A 22,166-nucleotide genomic window follows, 5' to 3' on the forward strand; every position below is an offset into this window, starting at 1 on the left:
AGCCCAGATTCACAGGAAACAGGTATCTCAATAGATTGACTGTATAAGTGTATAAGTAGTTTGTACCAAAATACAATAGAGTATACCATCTGGGCCAAGTTTGTTTTATTTTACTGTTTCTTGATTATCTGCTATTTCAGCTGATAACTGATTTCCAACAGCATTCACCCTTTTAATACTATATTTTCCCTTCTGTGTCTTGTGACTGTTCAGTCCCACTAAACCTGGGAGTTAAGAATTGATAAAGATTCTGCACTATTCTCATGCATGCTTAGTCCCTGTGTATAACATATGGTGTTCTTATGTTTTTAATGGAGGCCTAGCTAAATGCCAGAAATACATTGTAGGAAATCTTCATAATATGGCCAGTATTTTTTAAAAAACAACAACACATGTTTGTAGTCATTATAAGTGCAATTTTGAAATTGTTTGCAATAGGTTTGCAGCACATGGTGTCCAGTAACTTCCCAAAATTCTCTCCAGTGCCTCAACATCTACCTGCTGCTAATCCCAATTATGAAACAATATTTTGGATCTGTGTGTTTCATTTTTACCAGCTATATACTGGATTCTAATTTTTGTGGAGGTATACTTACCTCTTACTACTTAATACGTACAACTCAGAACCTTTACATTATCTGAACCATATCATAAATGCCTCAAGAGTTAAACTATCCTGACAGGCAAATCTGGTGCTTTTGTCATTGCTCTTGCCTTGCCATCTATTCTTATATTCTTAAGAGCGTAAAAGCTAAGTTGAATCAGTCCAAAGGCATACCTGTTCCAACAGTCTGCTGGACTATAAAATCAATTTCTGCCAGCAGGACATGGATACAGTTGCACCCTCCATTTTATACTCCCTCCTACTGATCTACACTAACCACTTGACTGCCTATTTGGCTCGATAATGATGGGAGGCACTTCTTATTTGTGCAGAGGTAAAAATATTGCAAAGGCATATTTTGCATATATCTTGTCCATTATAGTTAAAGCTGTTATACCTTTCTACCTATAAACTGATTTAGACAATATTGAAATCTCTTTGTTTTAGAGGCTGAATGCACAGGCAAAAATGCCCATATACCCCTTGGCCTGGCATCATCTTGTACGGGCAATGCAGGCCAATAGCCCTGGACTGGTATCAGTCAGACTGTACCCCAGTTTGGTTGTTCTGGACTGATCCAGGCCCAAAAGGTCCTTAGTGTGGTCTAAAAAGACTGGCTGTTTGCAGCAGTTTCCTGGAAACTCCTCTGGGACAGCCAGCAGACTACATGGGTTCAATTCCCTCCTTACCTGTCATTGTCACCACTTCCATGGTTCCTCTGAAGGGCCCAGTTGTAGCCAGTGACATTGGGAGGGGATGCCTGGTCATGTGGGTGCCTCATTCCTGCCCTGGCAGCCCATGGCATGGGCATTCAGAGGGAATGTGGTGGCAGTTCCACAATAGCAGACAGGGATGTGAACACCCTCCTATCGCCATACCAGCTCAGGGATGAAAACTGGTTGGAACTGTGGGTGGGATACCACAGGGTTGGCCCATGGTATCTTGCCCATGTGTATATGCCCTTATTCCTAGCTATAATGATTTATGAGGAAACATTATAATTGGTATATGCAGCTATAATACTAAAAATAGTAGTATTGTTTGAGATTCTGTTATTTATGTTTCCTTTAAGGAATTTTTTATAAAGTAGGTAGTGTGGGAGATGGAACAGGTGAATCTGTAGAAGAGTTGTTCAGGCTTGGTCACTAGACAGGAAGCTTATTCGGTTGCCTTGATCAATCAATTCAATTCTATTTATTTATTTAAACCTCTCTCGTGGACTTAACAGATCAATAATGGAAAATAAGTTAAAATAAATTACTTTCAAGGATACTGCAAAAATCTCTCATCCCCCCCCTTCCATGGGTGCATCTTGAAAGAAAAAGAAACAGACACACTGCTTTGTAAATCATTTTTTAAATTGGCAGCATCATCTCAGGACAATAACTATAAGAATATATTCAAAAGTTTGTTACATTGTGTAATTCTGCATCATAAAGCTCGCTTGGGACATAGTGAGGGAGTGGTATGTATTACTACTGTTGCCATAGTATACTAACGTTGGTACAGTTCTGAAAATGAATTTGACCACACTGTTGTCTTCTCATACCTCTTGTAAGGTTATGTATGGCTGCATTCAGCTGAGTTTCATCAGACGATGGCCATAGCCAGAAGTACGTTGTGAGAGAAAAACCTGCTGCCACTCAAAGACGCAAACTTCAGTGCTAAGAGAGATGTTAACCATGTCTTATTTCCTGGTGAGTTCAGCCACTGGTTTCTGGAAGTTCTCTGCCCCTGGAAACCATATATCAAAGTCATGATTCTCTGGTGTGATTCAAGATGCCTGCAGCACCATGGAAGAGGAAAGGTTAAGTAGGTCTGCAGTTGTTGGGTGCCTTTGATTTGTTTCCAACTTATGGCGAATCTAAGGCAAACCTATCATGGGGTCTTCTGAGGCCGAGTGTGTGTAACTTGCTTAATGTCACCCTGTAGGTTTCCATGGCCAAGTGGAGATTCAAATCCTTGTTTGCAGAGTTGCACAGTCCAAAATTATCCTTAATTCTTACTAGCTGTATAGTTAACTCTTACGGTGTAGCAAAGACTGGAAGCCATGCTGGTTCTCCTAAATAGTTAATAACTGGAAGTGAAAATGGAAATTGCTAAATCTTGACAGTTAATGAGTTGCATTAAATAGCCCCAATCACAACCAAGTGTGCATTCAATATAAATACCTTAGGATGCCAAAGGTATCCATTTAATGGTTCCCCGGGCTCAGCTGATAATTGTGTAATAGTTTGAGAAAAGTTCTTCTCCTGGCCCAATATTTTGTAGAGCCACCAGAACTACACATCTCAAGGGTCTGCAGATCATGCATGGGAGAGAGGTGGATTTTGGAGAGATTATTATCCACATTTTTCTTTCATTATTACAATTCTGAAAAATTAATGTTGAAATGCTTTAATTATTTGATGATGTTAACTGAATTCTCAGTCTTAGCAACATCATACAGTATTAACATTCTCACCTCTGGACTTCATGACTGTACTTGATATTTGGAAGATACTGTCTAAATTCTACAGGAAAACATTCAGGTACATCAAACTCCTGGTAACATACATTGGCTGATTTGTCTAATGGGGAAAAAATAAGGAAAAAACCCCTTAAATATGGAATGCATTACCGTATATACTCGACTATAAGCTGACCTCATGTATAAGTTCAGGGCAGGTTTTGGGGCCAAAATTATGGATTTTGCTATGACCCGTGGATAAGTCAAGGATAAAATTTAGGGGCATATAGCAAAGGATCTAAAAGATGAAGCAAAGCAAAACAATGTCAAAGAACTTACAAAAGTTCAGCAGACATAACTCTTTGTGCTTACTCTTAAGACTGGATGAATGAGAGAGTAAAGGGGGTCGGGAGCTTCACATATTATACTTTTGCTTTTCATAAGGAGATGGTTCCTTCTTTTACATAAGAGTTAAGATACAATACTTACATTGACCCATGGATAAGTCAACTCAGGTTTTTGGGGTCAATTTTTTAACCTAAATTTCTAGACTTATACATGAGTTTATATAGTAACTAAGAGTTACTTTGATATTAATATTTCTGTTGGAATTACTCAACAAAATCATGGATGCCATTGTTTTTTCACTCGTACCAAGAGGCTGAGATGCTCTAAAACATTTCCTGTGGAGTTTTTAGACACTATGGACTGGTTCTATTCCTTCTACAAACAGAAATGAACCTAACACTCACAAAATCTGCAGCTGATAAGCATCCATATCCACCATGATAGCACTGAGTCCAAAATCAGTCTTTCACATGCACATGGTTGAATCAATGGAGACTTTGACAATCACATCTTATGTAGGGAAAATATTCTATATAGGGGGAAAATATTTTATAGTATTTACCTGTTGAACAATTGTTGACATACTGCCCCACTGCCAGTGGATTCTGCACACTATTTGTAAGCCAAAAGGCATCACTCATCTTTAAAGGACCAAGCTGGTCTCTTTTGCTACATGACCTGGAAAAAAGTTGTGGAATGCACATCCATATTTTGATTGCTATTGATTTGATTTGATTGATTTGATGTTCAAAATGAACACATGTAGGTACAGGCCTCTGTAAGCTGAATTCATTTGCTAAGGCTATATTACTCAACACTCACAAATCCTATTCAATACTCTTAAGTAGCAAATAGGAACTGAGCCCTTCCAAACATGTTTCACATTAACTGAACTATACAACATGCAACTGTATGCACCTCTGTCATCCATGTTCCCACACACCCTTCCCTACCACTCCAGGGCCATCTCTAACCATCTGCTCAGGGTGACTAGATGTCCTAACCACAAAGGAGGGCAAGGCACCACAAAATGTATGACGTTTAAGGAAAATGTAGGATGTTACAAAATGAAAGCTAAAAACACCAATATAAAAGTAAATTTATGCTTCTTAGTCATGCGCCAAATGAATATTTTGAATTTTCTCCTGGACAGAAGGCTGGAATGTAGGACATGTCCTGGAAAAGAAGGACATCTGGTCACCCTGCATCTCCTTGCTGAGAGATCAGCTCCATTTTGTCCTCCTCCTCCTGAACTGCCCTGGCTCAATGCTAGGGAATCCTGGGAACTGTAGTTTTGTGAGACATTGAGCCTTATTTGTCAGAGAGAACCCTTGGTGCCACAATAAACTACAGCTCCCAGAATTCCCTAGCATTGAGCCAGGGCAGTTAAAGCAGTCTCAAACTGGATTATTTCTGCAGTGTGTTTGGGACCTTAAGGGCAGTAAAGACAGGCGGCTAGTAGCTGCTCCTGTAAGCCCTGCGTCTGTGCTGCAGCATCAGTATGCTACAGCACAGACACACTCTCCAAAAGGAGCTGCTCTAGGAGGCTCCTTTTTTGTAACATCATAAGGGCTGTGATGCAGCCCTATGATGCCTCTTCCGTCCAGAAGTGTGTGGGCGCTTGGGCACCTGTACATTACGAGGCCGCGCCCCACGTGGAAAGGGCCACAGCCTTGTGACATAGGCATGGCAATATTAGGGCTCAGTGCATATGGACACTGAGCGCCATCGAGCCCTAATATTGCCGTTAATGGCTCGTCTGTACCAGGCCTTAGTTTGTTTTTAAAATGAGAGTGGGAGAGAAGGGCAAGAGAGGTTGAAACTTCAAGTGATATCTTTTCACTTCTGGTTCTGCCAGGAGGTGAATGTGGCATGCTTTGGTCTGGGTTTTTAAAAAAGGGCACTGACCCTTCTGCTGGAAATTGCAAGTCTGAGGGCAAAGATCATCTGGTTTGTTATTGATCTTTCATGTAAGCAATGGTGGGAGTATTATCAAAGAAAAAATTAATGTAGATAGGTAGCTAGGTAAATAGGTAAAATGTGAACTGCTGACAAATGACTTGCATCATGTATTACACCCATGAATCTGTGGAGCTCTTTTGAAAGCATGGAGCTAACCATGGGATGTGTTAGGCATGTTCTGCAACGCATGTTCATATTGCTAAAATTTTTGTAGAGATGAGTTTTTACATTTCTAATTACTGTACTGTGCATGTGTGTATGTACCCTTCAAGATGTCTGTTGACTTATGGCAATCCCATAAATTTCCTAGGGTTTTCTCAGTCAAGGAATATTCAAGCGTGGTCTGCCACTGCATTCCTCTGAAATATAGCCTGCAGAACCTGATATTCCTTGATGGTTCCCCCATCCAAGTACTATCCAAGTACTATGCAGGCCTAGCTTTGATCAGCATCCAAAGTGAGATGGGATCTGGTTCTTTCATGGTTTTTATGCCCTCTCCAATTAATACCAACTATAAGATAATGTTTAGTTAATATAATATTGCTGTTGTTGTGGGCCTTCAAGTAATTTCTGACTTATGGCCACTGTAATGCAAACCTATCATGGGGTTTTCTCAGCAAGATTCAGAGGAGGTTTGCCATTGCCCTCCCCTGAGGTTGAAAGCATGTGAAATTATCCTATGGCAAAAACCCATGGCAAAACTATTATTAGCTTCAAATACTGTTTTCTATCACCTGCATATCAACCTGTGCTAAACACTTTTTAAAAGCCAAATGGAAATGTATATCTTTTTGCACATTCTCATTTCTAAACAGTCTAACTACAAAGCACATGTTCTAGGTGTCCAGTACTTTTCAAGAAAAAGAAAATCCACCCACAAAAATCAAACACAAGATAGACTTATCTACAAATCTGCAACTAAAATTTTATTCCTGATTTAAAGGAAAAATAAATGACTTCCATATTTAGTTGGTTCCAGATAACATTATTAGAGAGTAAGCAGAGTTGTTGTTGTTTTTAATCTGTGGGATTGATTTTTCCCCATCAAGTACGTACCTGTATATAGCCTTTGAGATGCCCTTGTCATTCCCATCAATCAGCACCCCATCTATACATCTAAATATAAATGAATTGCCAATGGACTGGAAAAATATGGGCTCATACTTTTCATAGACTGTACCTGTTTGTGGCAAAAATACCTATGTTAGATTTTAGCAGCAGAACATCTTTATAATTATGCAGAAAAGATAGCCGAATTAATCTATTAAGCAGATATCAACATTTTCTTAAGAAACATGCAGTCACCAAATTTGCTGCAAAGCAATTGTTTGGAAAAAAATCATAGTCATATATGTCTGCAGAATCAATGCCCTTTTACAATAAGACTTTAATATCTGCAAGGGGGAAAATCTTACCATTGCCTTGTCAAGTAAGCACATCTAATTAATGTTTGCAATATGATAACCTCTGTATCTGACTCTGCTCCAAGGAGCATAAGGTAGCATGTAATGAGGCTAGTCTTGCTGAGCATTAAAATAGGCCTGAGAGACAGTCAGGGTGAAAGATAGCAGCTGAACCAAAATTGCCTAGGAATCTCATAGCTGAATAACAATTTAAAATCGGATTCACAAAAAGGTACAGCAGTATCAACAGTTAAGAAAAAAATAAAACAACCCAGCCTTACAAACATCCCCCTCATTTCTCACTTGTCATATCTCCCTAAAATTTAAGGGTTTGGTATTGATTTACAATCATAGCAATAGTGCCACAACTTCAAGTATGAAGAGTCATTATGGATCTGTAACTTCAGATTACAAAGCCTTAACTGCAGTGCTGGATGCCAGTAATGCTAGACCCTATCAAGCAGAGGGACCATAGTTCAGGAAGAACACATGCAGTACAAGCAGAAGGCCTATTCAATCCCTGGCATCTGCAAGTAAGATTTTTCAAAACCTTGGAAAGCAGCTGAGCGTTTTTGTTGATAAAATTGAGCTAGACAGACCAACAGTTTGACTCAGCATATGACTCAGCATAAGACAGATTCATACGTTCACCTAATTGAAAATACAATTATTTTCATACCAGGATACATAGATACAACTGTTCCCTTTGGAATAAAACCTTTGCTTACAAAAACTCCCGTGCCAGCAGAAATCAATGAACTGCGGCTTCGTGTAATACTAAATCCTAATGTATTAAACAAAATTTCTTCTGGATTAAAGAAGATTTGACTCTGCAGGTTGTCATCTTTGGCTTTGGATATCATAGAATGAACTGTCTGAAGCTCTGGGTATTTAGATTTAACTTCTGGAAGGAAGTTCAGAAGAAACATTTGCCTGCCCAAGTCATTTATAAATAAAGCTCTAAAGGTTTTCAGTAGTGTTTTAAGGACATCTTCATCAGAGACTATTTTGTCTTTTGATTCTTCTGGTACAAATCGTAGGGTTCTGCAATGAGAAAAAAAACAGTGAAACAGACTTTTTGGAAGATGATAAATGGTCCTTGTCTCTACAACAAATATTATTTATTTGCTTCTGAAATAAGAGTTTTATTCAGATGGTAAAGATAATCACAATCTCAAAAACATCATCATATCTTTCAAAAATATAACTGGCTGTCATTTGTTGTTGCTGTGTGCCTTCAAGTTATTTCCGACTTATGGAGACCTTAAGGCAAACCTATCATGGGGTTTTCTTGGCAAGATTTATTCATAGGAGGTTTGCCATTGCCTTCCCCTGAGGATGAGAGCATGTGACTTGCCCAAGTGGGTTTCAAGACCGAGCTGGAAATTGAACCCTAGTCTTCCGAGTTGTAGTCCAACACTCAGACCATTACACCATGCTGGCTCCCCTGGCTGTTATCCTGTTAGTGAATTATGATGGTTAAATCATACTTAAGTTGCTGCAGCTCACTTTTTGGTCATTGCAGAGGCCAGTATTCTATTTTTACCTTGCAAAAATCACCCCACACATGAACACTAAAAAAACAAGTTCCCTCATCACTTCATGGCCACTTTCATGTTGTTGGAGAGCAGGGAGAGCAGTGGTGATGCATCAAGCCACTTTCTTTTAGCTGGAAGCACTGCAAGGACATAATCTACAGGGACATCCCTAAGGAGTTCCCTGTCGATGCTTAATGCAGCAAGTCCATCTATAGGAAAATAGCCGCATACATTTTCCGACCCCATGGTAAAGGCTATATTGTGAGGAGGGGGCTAGGCTATTTATAAGGTCGGTTTGCAGGGGTATCATTAGGAGGAGGATCTTGGTCTATATTTTTCATTCAACAGGCTAATCATGACATTCAAACCTATGTATTACTTGGGACAGGGATATTGGAGGAGGCATGTGTTCTGCCAGATTTTTCTGGACTGCAACTCCCATCAGCACAATGGAGTTCAACAGCATCAAGGGGATATACATTTCCTGTTCTCACCTAAGATAATACAAATAGTTAAGGTACCTTTGCCTATCAAATGCTTGCCAGTGACATGTGGCCATTTTTTCCTGGCTCAGCAAACATAAAAATATATAGCAGTCTTTCTATGGCATGCAGGAACAGAGCTTAGGAAAGTTACTCTTTTGGACTACAACGTTCAAAATCCCCCAGCCTGAATAGCCACAGGGAATTCTGGAAGTCACAGTTCCAAATTCTGAGAGTTGCAACTTTCCCAACCTCTCAGCAAAAAGCAATGTACAACTCTGCTTTTTGGCAGTGCAACTCTGATGGTAAAAGGTAGAAACAGTTGTAGCCAATGGGCAGAAATATAGCACCAGTCCCTGGCATATGGGGGGGGAGGGGTTGCCATCCCTGCCCACATCATACAACCTGAAAAGCACTGCCTTATGGCAGTATATTTCTATACAGGTTGTGTGTATGTACACCATTCTCTGTATTCACCTGCTTGACACTACTGCTCGCTTTTGAACCAAAAGCCTCTTTGTCTAAGGAAAATGGCAGCAGAGAGAACTGGTCCTACTAACACAGTGGTTCCCAACCTGTGGGTCGGGACCCCTTTGGGGGTCGAATGACCCTTTCATGGGGGTTGCCTAAGACCATTGGAAAACATCTATTTAACTACAGTTATGAAGTAGCAATGAAAATAATTTCATGGTTGGGGGTCACCACAACATAAGGAACTGTATTAAAGGGTCACAGCATTAGAAAGGTTGGGAACCACTGTACTAACAGTACAACTGAAATGGGTTGAGAGAAGAAAAAACCAACTGATAACATTTATTTCTACAACTCTACTGAGGCCTGAATGAAAGGAAAGAGTCTATCGGCAAAGACCCCGACAGAATTGATTTCTGTAACGAGTCACCAGCAGGATTTTTTTTTTTACAAACAATGAAATCTTTTCTAAATTAAGACAAGCAGCATAAACATACTAACTGAGAATAATAAATGATCCTTGAGAGAATACAAGGCTGTAATTCATTAGAAGAACTATGCTGAGATCATTAACCCAAAAGTAAATGGCTTGGGATATTTAATGGTTTCCCCCAGCGAACCAAGAATCAATTTAAACTTGTATTCATTCCAGGCATCTGTTTATTGTTACAGAAATTAGAGATGGGGAAAAGGCCAATTAGACCTAATCCACACTTCAGCCAATGCCGAATGGGCCCCTATACAATGTATTCACAAATACCTCACTGCGAGCTTTAATGATTTAGGCCTCTGGAGAAGCTATTTCACAGTCCCTCTGAAAGTGAGATGCCATCATCCATTGTATGTACGAGAATTTAGGGGCAAGATTAGTAACAAAGAAATTTATATAAGACACAATAGTTGATTAAAATAATTACTATACGCCAAGAACTTGTCTCACTGGGAAAATCATATCCTGACAAATTAAGGTTTATCGAGTCAATCCAGCTATTAAAAACTGATGTCAGACCATCACATCATATTCTTTGAAATGTGGTTGATAAGATGTGCTGTTTGAATTGCTGACCGATGAACTATAGATAAAACCTATTTTTTTACACTTATATCTTTGCTTTCCCCTAATGAGTTCAAGGAGGTCTATGTTGCTCCCCTCCTCCCCACTTTTGTTTTATTTGCCATTAATTCAGCTTTCAGCTATGATGAGCCTATGAATGAAAGATTGCCAAGAAACCCTAGCACTAACAGCCCTGCTCAGATCTTGCAAACCCAAGGCTGTGGCTTCCCGAATCCCATCAATCTAGCTCTAATGTAACCCTCCTCTTTTTCTACCATCTTCCAATTTATGATATGTTATTATCTTTCTCAGTAAGTCATATCTCCTGCTATGTCCAAAGTTTGAAAACCTCATTTTGTTGTTGTGTGCCTTCAAGTTGATTCTGACTTATAGTGACCGTAAGGCGAAGCTATAATGGGGTCAGGTATGTAGCCGGGGGGGGGGGGTTCTTGGGGTCCGGACCCCCCCCCCATTAGAAAAATGAATGGTGTGTGCTGCTGCGCTGCCGCACCCAAGCCCCATTATAATGGTGACACTTAGTCTGGACCCCCCCCCCCCTTCCTAAAATCCTGGCTACGTCCCTGATGGGGTTTTCTTGGCAAGATTTGTCCAGAGGAGGTTTGCCATGACCTTCCCCTGGGGCACTGTGACTTGCCCAAGGTCAGTTGGTTTCATGGAGGAGCTGGGAATCAAACCCTGAAAGCCTCGATTTAGTCATTTTGGCTTCTAGGAGAGTTCAGGCTTGATTTCCTCTTGGACCCGTTTATCTAATTTGGCAGACCATGGCATCCGCTGAACTCTACTCCAGCACCACATTTGAGCTGATTTTCGTCCTGTCAGCTTTCACAGAAATCAGAAATAATATGGAATGGATGATTCGGAGTTTGAATTGGTGTTCAATGATATAGCTTTACACTTAAGGATCTTATGTAGTCCATTCCTAGATGCGCTTCCAAATCTTAGTTGTCTTCCAGTGTCTTGACTGCAGTCTTCATTCTGATTGATGTCTGATATAGGAAAGCTACAGCATCCGCTATCATATGTTTCCCTACTTTATCCTCCAAATAACCTTGTGAGGTAGACGGAAAAAGAATAACTGGCCCACACTTGTGTACTGAATTCCATAGCTCAATAGAGACTAGCACCTGGAGCCTGTCAAAGCTCAAGGCTCTATAACAATTCTGTCTCATTGGCTTACCCTGCCAGTGGACAGCACCTGCAGAACCTGTATTAACCACATATATACATATGTGTGGGTGGGTGGGTGTTATTGTGTGCCTTCAAGTAAAGAGGTAGTACAGGAATACCTGGTTAATCTAAATTAATTTAAGTCTCCAGGACCAGATGAACTACATCCAAGGGTATTTTACAAATTGGCAAATGTAATCTCAGAGCCATTGACAATAATCTTTGAGAACTACTAGAGAACAGGAGAAGTCCCAGCAGACTGGAGGAGAGCAAACGTTGTCCCCATCTTCAAAGAAAGAAAGAAAAAAAAAAAAAGGGGGGGGGGGAAGGATCCCAACAATTATAGTCCAGTTAATTGACATCAATCCCAGGAAAGATTCTAGAGAAAATCCTTAAACAAAGAGTCTGTGCACATTTAGAAGGGAATGCCATAATCACCAAAAATCAATATAGGTTTCTGAGAAAAAAGTCATGTCCGACTAATCTGATCTCTTTTTTTGATAAAATAACCAGCATGGTAGATGAAGGAAACTGTAGATATAGCATATCGTGATTTCAGTAAAGCCTTTGACAAGGTTCCCCATGACATTATTGCAAACAAGCTGGTAAAATGTGGGCTGGACAATGCAACTGTTAGGTAGATTTGTAACTGGTTGACCAGGCGAACCCAAAGGGTGCTCAGCAATGATTCCTCTTCATCTTGGAGAGAAATGACCAGTGAGGTGCCACAAGATACTGTCCTCGGCCCAGTGCTATTCAACATCTTTATCAACGACTTGGATGAAAGAATAGAGGGGATCCTTATCAAATTTGCGGATGACACAAAATTAGGAGGACTAGTTTTTTGTGGGTTTTTTGAGCTACGAGGCCATGTTCTGGAAGAGTTTATTCCTGATCCAGTCTGCAGTGTCTCTCATGGTCCTTGATTCATGTTTGAACACTGCATTTGGTGATCCCTGTGTGGACTTGTCCCTATGTAGACTAGATACCTACACAAGAATGCCACGCATCACCCAGGACAAAAAAAAGCACAGTAAAAACACTGGTAGACCAGGCAAAAAGGATCTGTGAACCCCACTTCTTGGAAGATGAATTGAAGCACCTAGACTAGGCTCTACAGGCTAATGGTTACTCCAGCTCAGACACCAAAAGGGCTGCCAGACCCAGAAAAACCCAGAGGAGTGAAGACAAACAACCACCCAAAGGGAAGGTATTATTACCACACATCAAAGGAATCACAGACAGAATAGGGAATGTGGTGAGGAAACACAACCTCCAATGGTCTACAAACTGACAAAGAAAATCCAGTAAATGCTGTGCTCAGCAAAGGACAGGAGACCCTCTCATGGCCGCAGGAGTTCATTGCCTACCGTGCAGCTGCAGACAAGTCTACATAGGGACCACCAAACCAAGTGTTGAAACACAAATCAAGGAACACAAGAGACACTGCAGACTGGGTCAGCCAGAAAAATCAGCACTAGCAGAACATGCTATAAGCCACCCTGGGCATAAAATGCTTTTTGAAAACACTAAAATTCTGGACCATGCCAACAACTATCAGGTCAGAATTCACAGGGAAGCCACTGAAATCCATAAACACCTGGACAACTTCAACAGGAAAGAAGAAACGCTTAATATAAACTTTGGGGCCATTCCCACTGGGCATATAACGCAACATATATTGCTGCGATTCTGACTCGGATTTTTTCTCCAAGTCGTAATCGAATCTGACCCATCGTTCCCATTAAAAACGGGCCAAGGGCCATACAGTATATTTACCCTACTCACTTCCATTGCAACATTCTCTGAAAATGCCAGCTACAGATGCTGGTGAAACGTCAGGAATAAACTCTTTCAGATCACAGCCATAGAGCCCAAAAACCCCAGAAAAACTATGGATGCCAGCCATGAAGGCAGAAAAAAACGAAATGCACAGATACAGGCTGGAGAATACCTGGCTTATCCCCATTTGGCCATCCATCATCATGTAGTGCTTTAGAAACTGGAGACTTAAAAGGGGGAAAGCACCTGATATGAATAGGATCCCACCTTTTTATTAGAGTAAACTGACTGGTGGATAACAGCATAAGCCACCTTGTTTATGCTTATTTACATAACTGGAAATTTCCCCAATGATCGGCCAATAATAGTGATTCCTATACAATAGTGATTCGATCCTAAGAACTATCAGCCATTTTGTCTTTTTAATGTGATTAGAAGCAGCATGGCATCGTGGTTTGGGCACTGGGCTATAACTCTGTAGATCAGGGTTGGATTCCTACCTCAGTCATGAAACCCACTGGGTGACCTTGGACAAGTCATACTCTCTCAGCCTCAGGGGAGGGCAAAGGCAAACCCCTCCAGACAAATCTTGCCAAGAAAACCCCACGATAAATCTCATGCCAAAAGTGGGGAGGAGGAGAGCCACATAGGCCTTCTTGAACTCACTGGCAGAAAATAAAGATATAAGTGTAACAAAAAATGGCTTTGTCTATAGTTCATCTGTCAGCAGCCTTAGGGTCACTGTAATTTCACACGCTCTCAGCCTCAGGGGAAGAAGGCAATGGCAAGCCTCCTCTGAACAAATCTTGCCAAGAAAACCCCATGGTAGGGTTAGGGTCTCCATATGTCAGAAATGACTTGAAGGCACACAATAACTGTTAGAGTCAGCCCTCCATATCCACTGATTCCTTATCCACAGAGTCAACTATCCATGTTTTGAAATTATTATTATTATTAATAATAATAATAAAAGCAAACCTTGGTTTTATAATTTTATACAAGGGGCACCATTTCTATGCCATTGTACTTGATGGGTCTTGAGCATCCATGGATTTTGTTATCCACTGAGATGTTGGAACCAAACCCCAGCAGATACTGTACCAAGAAATAAATTATTTATTTATTTATTTATTTATTTATTTATTTATTTATTTCAGTAAAACATGAACTTGTTGATAGCAACTTCCTGATTGCCAACCCTCATGAATGTCAACTGTCCCCAGGGCGACCAGATGCCCTCCTTTTCCTGGACATGTCCTCCATTTCAGCCTTTTGTCCAGGAGAGATTCCAAAGGCCCTCCCTTTTAAGGATGGCCAAGAAGCATGAATTCACATTTACATGAGTGGCTGCAGCTATTCTTTTGTAAAGTCCTGCATTTTTCCTTGAAGTTTTGCAGTGCCTTGTCCTTAGGGTGACCAGATGTCCTAACCGTAAAGGCAGCAGACAAGTTACAGCAAAATGTAGGACAGCTCACAAAAAATGTAGGCCATTACCAACCAACCAACAAACAAAAAGTCAAAAACACTCCTAATAAAATCTAAGTCCATGCTTCTTGGTCGTGCTCCAAATGGAGGACCTTTGGGAATCCCTCCTGGGCAGAAGGCTGAAAATGGAGGACATGTCCTGGGAAAGGAGGACCTCTAGTAACCCTGAAATTAAAAAAAACACCACTCATATAAAAGTAAAGTCATGCTCAAAATGGAGGACACTTTGGAATCCCTCCTGGATTAGAAAGCTGAGGGACCTCATGTCCTGCCAAAGGAGGACATCTGTGGATGCCAGGCCTCTCGTTTGTCCTGGGCGGCTGTTCCTCAAGGAGCCGGCGGATGGAAGCGGGACGAAAGCGGTTCTGTGGCGCACCTGCGCTTGTGGCGGAGGTTGAAGGCGATCCAGGGGACGAAGCGGTACTTGTAGGCCTCCCAGCGGCTCCAGAGAGCCCTCAGCATGGCCCTCTCCCAGCAGGGAAGGCAGGGAAGCGGAGGCTCCTCCTCGGCAGCAGCTCCTTCCCTCTGGAAAGAGTCCAGTGGGCCCCAGACTGTGGCCTTTAAGGGCTTTTGGACTTCAGCTCCCAGAAGCCTCAGCCATGTTGGCCGATAGCCTGGGATTCTGGGAGATGGAGTCCAAAATGTCTTCAAGGGCACAGTTTGGCGTCTACTACAACAACATTGTAGGGCTAGGCCCTTTACACCAGTGGTTCCCATACTGTGCTCATAAGGAATCATTGGGGGATATATGCCCCATAGGAAATCATTGGGGAATATTTGCCCATAAGGAAACATTGGGGGATATTTGCCCATAGGGAATCATTGGGGAATATTTGCCCATAAGGAAACATTGGGGGATATTTGCCCATAGGGAATCATTGGGGTATACATACACATGGGGAAAATATTGAGGAATACAGTACTTGCCCATAGGGAAACATAGAATACCTGCCCTATATTTCTCTAAGGGCAAGTATTGTCCAATGATTCCCTATAGGCAACTACTGTCATTTGTTTTAGTACTCCTGATCGGAATTGGAGAAGTTGCGTCGCGGAACCAAAGTGCCAGAGATGCAGTTTCGCGGGGGAAGGTTTAGAAGGCCGGACCCCGGTGCGACGCGCTTCTGGTTCCGGGTGGAGTCTTGACTCTAAGGAGCACCGCTTAATCAGGAACATCATCCAAAATGCAGGAAAACAGCGATACCTTTATGTTACCAACCAAAATGCACAAAATACCCTTTATGAGCTTTCGAAGCTCCACTGCTTCTTCAGGCAAAGGTGTCACAGGAGAAATATATATATATATATAACGTTATAAAAATAATATAATGTTAAGTCACATTTTTTTCCTGGCGTCCTCCTTTTCCAGGACATGTCCTACATTTCAACCTTTTGTCCAGGAAGAATTCAATCCTGCCCTCCATCCTGAGCATGACTAAAGTCCAAAACACACTGCAGAAATAATGTGGTTTGAGACCGCTTTAAATGCCCTGACTCAGTGCTAGGGACTCCTGGGAACTGTAGTTTATTGTGGCACCAGAGCAACTAAATGTCTCACGAAACTACAGTGCCCAGAATCCCCTAGCATTGAGCCAGGGCAGTTAAAGTGGCCTCAAACTATTATTAATTTGATTATTATTATTATTATTATTATTTCAAGGGGGGATTGTATATATTGCTGTATCATTTTAATGTTGTACGCTGCTTTGATTGTTTTAACAGAAAGCAGGATATAAATAAAAGTTTTATATTTTTATATTATTTCTGCAGTGAGTTTTGGACCTGATATATATACACATACACAGATACATACATACACCTGTCCCTCTACATTCGCTGTGATTAGGGGCGCAGGACTCTCGTCAATGTGGATAAACCGCAAATAACAAAAAACTATGTTTTTACTTGAGGATACTCTCTAGGAATCTCTAGGTCCTCCTGTCCAACTCTGTGGTCAATATCTGCCAGACACTGACCATAGAACTGCCCTGGAGGAGTTACAAGTGCCTAGCAGTGTTCTTTCTAGGAATCTCTAGGTCCTTTTGGTTAAAGTTGACCACAGAGTTGCGCTGGAGGACCTAGATATTCCTAGAGAGAACATATTAATAAAATCCATGAATAATCAAATCTGCAAAAGACAAGGCTGCAAATGTGGAGGGATGAGAGTGTGTGTGTGTGTGTGTATTAGCTATTATATGGTCACGTCCTACTTTATTTCATGAATGCCCAACATTTTGCAGTGCCTTATCCTCCTTTGTGGTCAGGACATCTGGTCACCCTGTCTGTGTAATTCTTAACCCCCTTTGCCTGATGAAGAAGCCAGTGGAGCTTTGAAATCATGCATTTTGTGCATTTTGTTTGGACAGTTATAGGTATCACTATTTTGTGGATTTTGGATGTTGTTATACTTTGCTACATGGCTACTTCTGAAAATGGTATCTCTTAATATGTTGCCAAAGTGGTGTTTTGGACCAGTGGCAGGGGCTGGTGACAGTCCATGATGGAGTTTCTAGAAAGGAAAGAAAGAATTGTATGAGCATGAATACGCTACCGGCCCTGAAACAACGAAGAATAAAAATCCCTGGCCCCCATGTCAAATTGCATGAAGACCACTCTTTTAGACACCTGGAAGTCAGATACAATGTGTGCTTACACCTCTATAGTAATTATTGGTCATCATGGGAAAGATCTACAATGTAGAAATAATGCAGCATGACACCACTTTTAAGTGCTGTAGCTCATCCTATGGAATACTGGGATTTGCAGTTTTACAAGCTGTTTAGCCTTCTCTGCCAAAGGGTGTTGGTACCTCATAAACTTGAAGCCACAAGCCACAAGTGAGATGAAACTGCATTATTTCTACACTATAGATGCATCCATAAGAGAGCCAGCATGGTGTAGTGGTTTGAGTGTTGGACTACGACTCTGGAGACCAGAGTTTGAATTCCCGCTCAACCATGAAAACCCACTGGATGACTTGGGCAAAACACAATCTCTCAACCTGAGAGGAAGGCAAAGTCAACCCCCTCTTTGATCAAATCTTGACAAGAAAACCTTGTGATAGGGCCGCTTTAGGTTGGAAACTACTTGAAAGTATAAATCAACAATCTGTGTCCTGGTAATTTATCCCCACAGCCATGTGAATGGTTTAAAAAATCTTCCTAGATTTTATGTATTGATTTCTGATAAATAGGCCTGCCATCCTGGTTTGTAAAAGACTGAAGTCAGCAGACAAAACTGGCTAACATTTAAAAAATATCAAGGAGCCATAGTATTTATAAAGAATTGCTGGATATCAGTAGAGCAATCACCTTATGAAGATAAAATGTATGTCAGAGAGATAATGCCCACATTTTCTCCAAACAGACTGTATGGTAAACTAAACACAATGCCAACATGAGGTACAGTGCTGGGAGATGTTTATGAAGATCACAGATGGGTTAAACCTCCCCTCTGAAACATTTTTATTGTGTGGAAAATCACGCTGAAATAAAAGGTGGGAAAGAAAAAAGTGGGAGGAAAGGCAAACTGAAAATACATCAGTGGCCATTTTTGTCAGCCACATACATCTTCTACATATGTACTTCAAGTAAAAATTATTTAACATCCAAATAGATATCCATAAAATGTCTATGCATATCTCCAAATGTTGAGGGTGTTGTGAGGTTCTCAGTCCACCGAATAATAGAGCAAGACATTTTGCCTCCAGTGCTGTTTCAATTTCTTGTTTTTCAAAATTTAATAAGGCTGTAACCCACATGGGTCACTTGTAAGCAGGGAGAATTCATTTATTTTTACCAAATTCTCACATGAAACCACACATGATAAGACACCAGGGAAATTGATGGGTATTGTAGTGCAATGAGATATTATACATAGGAAGATATACAGAAATTTATATATACAAGACATCACAAAAGAAAGATTACTGTATATTTAATGACAAATCACTCACAAAGCAGGGTGGGGGAACATATTTGCTGGATATAGTTGAACTCACAGCTTCGGAATTATCAGTGTGTTCGAGTGTATGTGGTGTTTAGCAAAAAAAGATAGCATGACACTCACTCCAGGAGGATTTAGATCTTCAATCAATGACATTCTAAATGGATTACTAAACTGGTTTCCTTTCTTTTTTATCACAGTGTGCCTGTGAATATCACTTCCCAGAACTGAAGCTTGTAACTGTGAACTATTCTGCAAATAGTGTTCTTAAAGTCTGCTGAACCACTGCTTCAAATTTTAGTTGGCTAACATGACTTTTATTACTTTTATGAACAAATATGGTCAAATCTGAAGTAGTGTCAAAACTAAGCAAGAAAGATTCTGTGTCTTTATCTAATTGTAGATTAATAAAAATAATAATTTATATTTCCCACCTCTCCCTGTGGATTGTAAATAGGAAGTGTTGAGGCAACCAAGAAAGAAAATAAAGGGATAAAAGAGAAACATATGGAGACTGTTACGTAGTATGAAAAATGTTTTCATAGCTCACCAAACCTGGTCCTCAAACCTTGTGTGATATTAGTGATATTTTAGGAAAAACAGAAGAATACAAAAAATGTTAAACTCAGTTCACTGCCATAAAATAAGTACAACTTTTGTCCAAAATCGTTTATTTACTATAAAGACAAAACCACCAAAATAGGTACAAATTATACTATAAAATTGGTTCAAAGGGGTAAAAACTTTTAATTAAAATATCTTGATATATTTAAAACAACAAGGGTATAATGAAGCCAAATTTTCTTAACCCAGAGATCTTTAAAATTTACTTGCACAGTAAGGTGCTAATAGAAGTTAGCCCTTAAGCCCTGGAAGTCTTAGGAATCAGTCACATAGCAAATATAATTTCAATGTGAACGTGAACTTTGGTAGAAGAAAATCTATAGGACACCTGAGGTAGTAGAAACTGGAATAAACAGCAGTAGACGTTATTTACAACTTAGGTACCAAATAACATTAAGAACACAAAAATAATTACACAATACAATTTTCAGTCCAGCTTTGATCCAAAGAAAATAAGATTACAACACATTTGCATTTTAAAAAACACCACAATTACCAGCAAGCTGAGGGAAATGCGAACAAACTCAAACAATGCTTTTAGACAACTAGAGGCATTCTGAGTTTGATATGTGGTAGGCATGGTGATCTAAAAAGGTAATACTGATTAGCTGAGGTTCATCAGTTTAAACAATTTACATTTTTTAAGAAACGGCATTAATCCAACAACAGATCTTCCAGTATATGAACTGGCAAGAGTGCATCCTTTAAAGCTTGCGCACAAGAAAGAGACTTGGAAACAATCTGATTAGAATAATGAGAAATGCTAAATGGTCAAGAAACTGAAGTCAAATACAAAAACAGAGCTACCAAACTTCACATTTCAATTGTTTAACTCTTCAAAGTCTGCCAAACTTCAACAAAGCAACGGAATGTAACATTTCAAAAAGAAATACACATCCACAGTTTATGACATTGCTTTTAGTGAATGCTAGCATAATCATTGCTGTAAACCTCTTACTTGTTTTATTTCCAATTTATGAGTTGTACATTATTTAAAAATGTACAGTACAATAGCTTATTTAGTTTGTCCTGAGTCTTTGAGCATAACCAATTTCCGGTCAACAATTCAACTGGCTTCTGAAGAGTTAAAACTTTAACAGTTATTTAACAGAAGTTGATTAAACACAATCAGTACTTTATTTCAAAAAGACTCAGCAAAAAGCAAAAGAACTGCCATTTTCCTTCACTATTCCATTCATCAGAATCTAAAAGGCTGCCCTTAAAAGCATGGAGCAATTGAATATTTGATAAAAGTAGTTCTGCACTCTTTGTGAAGCATTTCTTCACATTATGTATAAGGGTTGCTGTTTATTCAAGTTCATTTTTCTGTAAAACATTTTTAAAGAGATGAAATGATTCTCTTTTCCTTTTAAAAAATACTGCCCAATTATATAGTGATCAATTATAATTGTAAACAGATGATGTATGGCAGAAGGAAAACAGCAGGTAAAAACAACAGTGAACATGAATACAGTGCTAAATGGAGAGTAAGACAGGATTTAAAGCTTTGGCTCCCATTTCAGATTGAATAGAATGGAAGCTGGGTGGCAGCAGGTATGATGCATTAACACATTTCTACACAGTTTTACCATGAAAACGTTGACAATTAAAAGGCTCTAAACCCTAACAGTTCATTTGATCCTTGGTTACAGAGGTTTTGTTGTTCAAAACAACTGCATATTCTCTCCTCCAACAAGTCTTCAAAACACTGCCTCAAGGGAAGCATTTTATTCCAGATTTCAAACCAATCTGTATATCACAGTCTCTTAAAATATCAAACTATCCAGCAACATTTAGCTTGAACATAGTTCTAGCTATTCTGGGTATATTTTTAAAAATTATTTTCCCTGAATACGAAACAAAAGATAAAAAGAAAGCACACATCTGACACTTCCAAAGGGAAGTTGCAAGAGTAGCAATCATTTGCACAGTGAACCACAAGTGCCATAGTCAGTGACTCTTAGGAAGGCATAATGTGGTTTTTAAAACTATCCATGATTTCTTTCTCCACTTAAAGAACAAGCTTCGTGAAAATACAACGCACAGACACTGAAGGTTTTTTTTCTATTATAAATGAGGAAAACAAATTAAATTGGGTTGTAGAGCCCAAACTGCTGAAGTTTGCATGGCATGAAATGGAACAGTGATTGCAGTTTTTAAATGGCTCCCGAGCCCCTCAGCTGCTAATATTGCTGAAAAAGTGCTCCAAAATAAAAAAATTAAATTAAATTAAAAATCACTTCTTCCACTAAATAATCATGCAGATTTAAAAGATGAATTGCTTTTCTGTTCACAAAGAACCAGATCTTTGAGAAAGGCACAGTTTACATATTTCTGCACAATTTGTGAAATGTTGCATACTGAGCTTAGGTAAAGATCTCGATTTGTCAGTCACATATTTTAAGTACAGGTCCCCTACTGACCTTAAGTCCTCAAAATGTATAATTAAGGCCAGCAGAGCAATTAATACATATTGCCGTGCAAATCTGCACAGGAAGACCAGCAGTGTTCTATATTCAGTAGCATCATGTTCAGTGTATCCCCACTTTTACAGAACTACCAAGTAGTGCGGAAGACAGGGTGTTTCAGTAACTCCCTTGCTGGGGGTCTGTCCTGAGGTTGAAGCTCCAAACATCGAAGTGCCACATCCCTTAATCCTGGAGACAGATGTGGTGGGATTGATGGAGCTGTAGTTGCACTGGCAATCTGTGAACAAAACAGAAAGTATCAATTACCCAAGAGTATCTCTCTCACAGGAAGACCACCCTAAGTCTAGCTTTTTAAAGAACACAGGGCCCAATGCTGTAAAATTGCTATGGCTTAGCAGTCTA

At 39.9% G+C, this 22,166-nt stretch overlaps 2 protein-coding genes across 6 annotated transcripts in view; both read right to left on the reverse strand.

Annotated features, from left to right (window-relative positions):
- Nucleotides 1-1,894: 1,894 nt before the first annotated feature.
- On the reverse strand, nucleotides 1,895-15,379 carry SETD9 (SET domain containing 9). Of its 5 annotated transcripts, none has more exons than XM_089495525.1 (7): nucleotides 15,143-15,372; nucleotides 7,446-7,810; nucleotides 6,420-6,543; nucleotides 3,964-4,079; nucleotides 3,069-3,174; nucleotides 2,776-2,903; nucleotides 1,895-2,338 (listed from the first exon to the last, which is right to left on the reverse strand). In XM_089495525.1, the coding sequence occupies exons 1-6, from the start codon at nucleotides 15,226-15,228 to the stop codon at nucleotides 2,816-2,818; spliced, it is 885 nt and encodes a 294-aa protein (XP_089351651.1). In that variant the 5' UTR covers nucleotides 15,229-15,372; the 3' UTR covers nucleotides 1,895-2,338; nucleotides 2,776-2,815. The 5 variants fall into 5 exon arrangements, with proteins under 5 accessions (XP_089351651.1, XP_089351643.1, XP_089351635.1 ...); XM_089495517.1 differs by having other exon boundaries at nucleotides 1,904-2,666; XM_089495509.1 differs by having other exon boundaries at nucleotides 1,906-2,681; nucleotides 15,143-15,371.
- A 3,730-nt stretch (nucleotides 15,380-19,109) lies between these two features.
- LOC149324021 (mitogen-activated protein kinase kinase kinase 1-like) overlaps nucleotides 19,110-22,166 on the reverse strand; it is a 114,416-nt gene continuing 111,359 nt past the window's right edge. Inside the window, exon 23 of the mRNA XM_089485554.1 lies at nucleotides 19,110-22,041. Coding sequence (XP_089341680.1) covers nucleotides 21,892-22,041 — 150 coding nt within the window. The 3' untranslated portion in view covers nucleotides 19,110-21,891. The remainder of the gene's footprint in view (nucleotides 22,042-22,166) is intronic.

The sequence above is a fragment of the Sceloporus occidentalis genome, unplaced genomic scaffold, assembly GCF_023333645.1.
Source record: "Sceloporus occidentalis isolate IW3139 unplaced genomic scaffold, rSceOcc1.0.p SCAF_1, whole genome shotgun sequence".
NCBI lineage: Eukaryota > Metazoa > Chordata > Lepidosauria > Squamata > Phrynosomatidae > Sceloporus > Sceloporus occidentalis.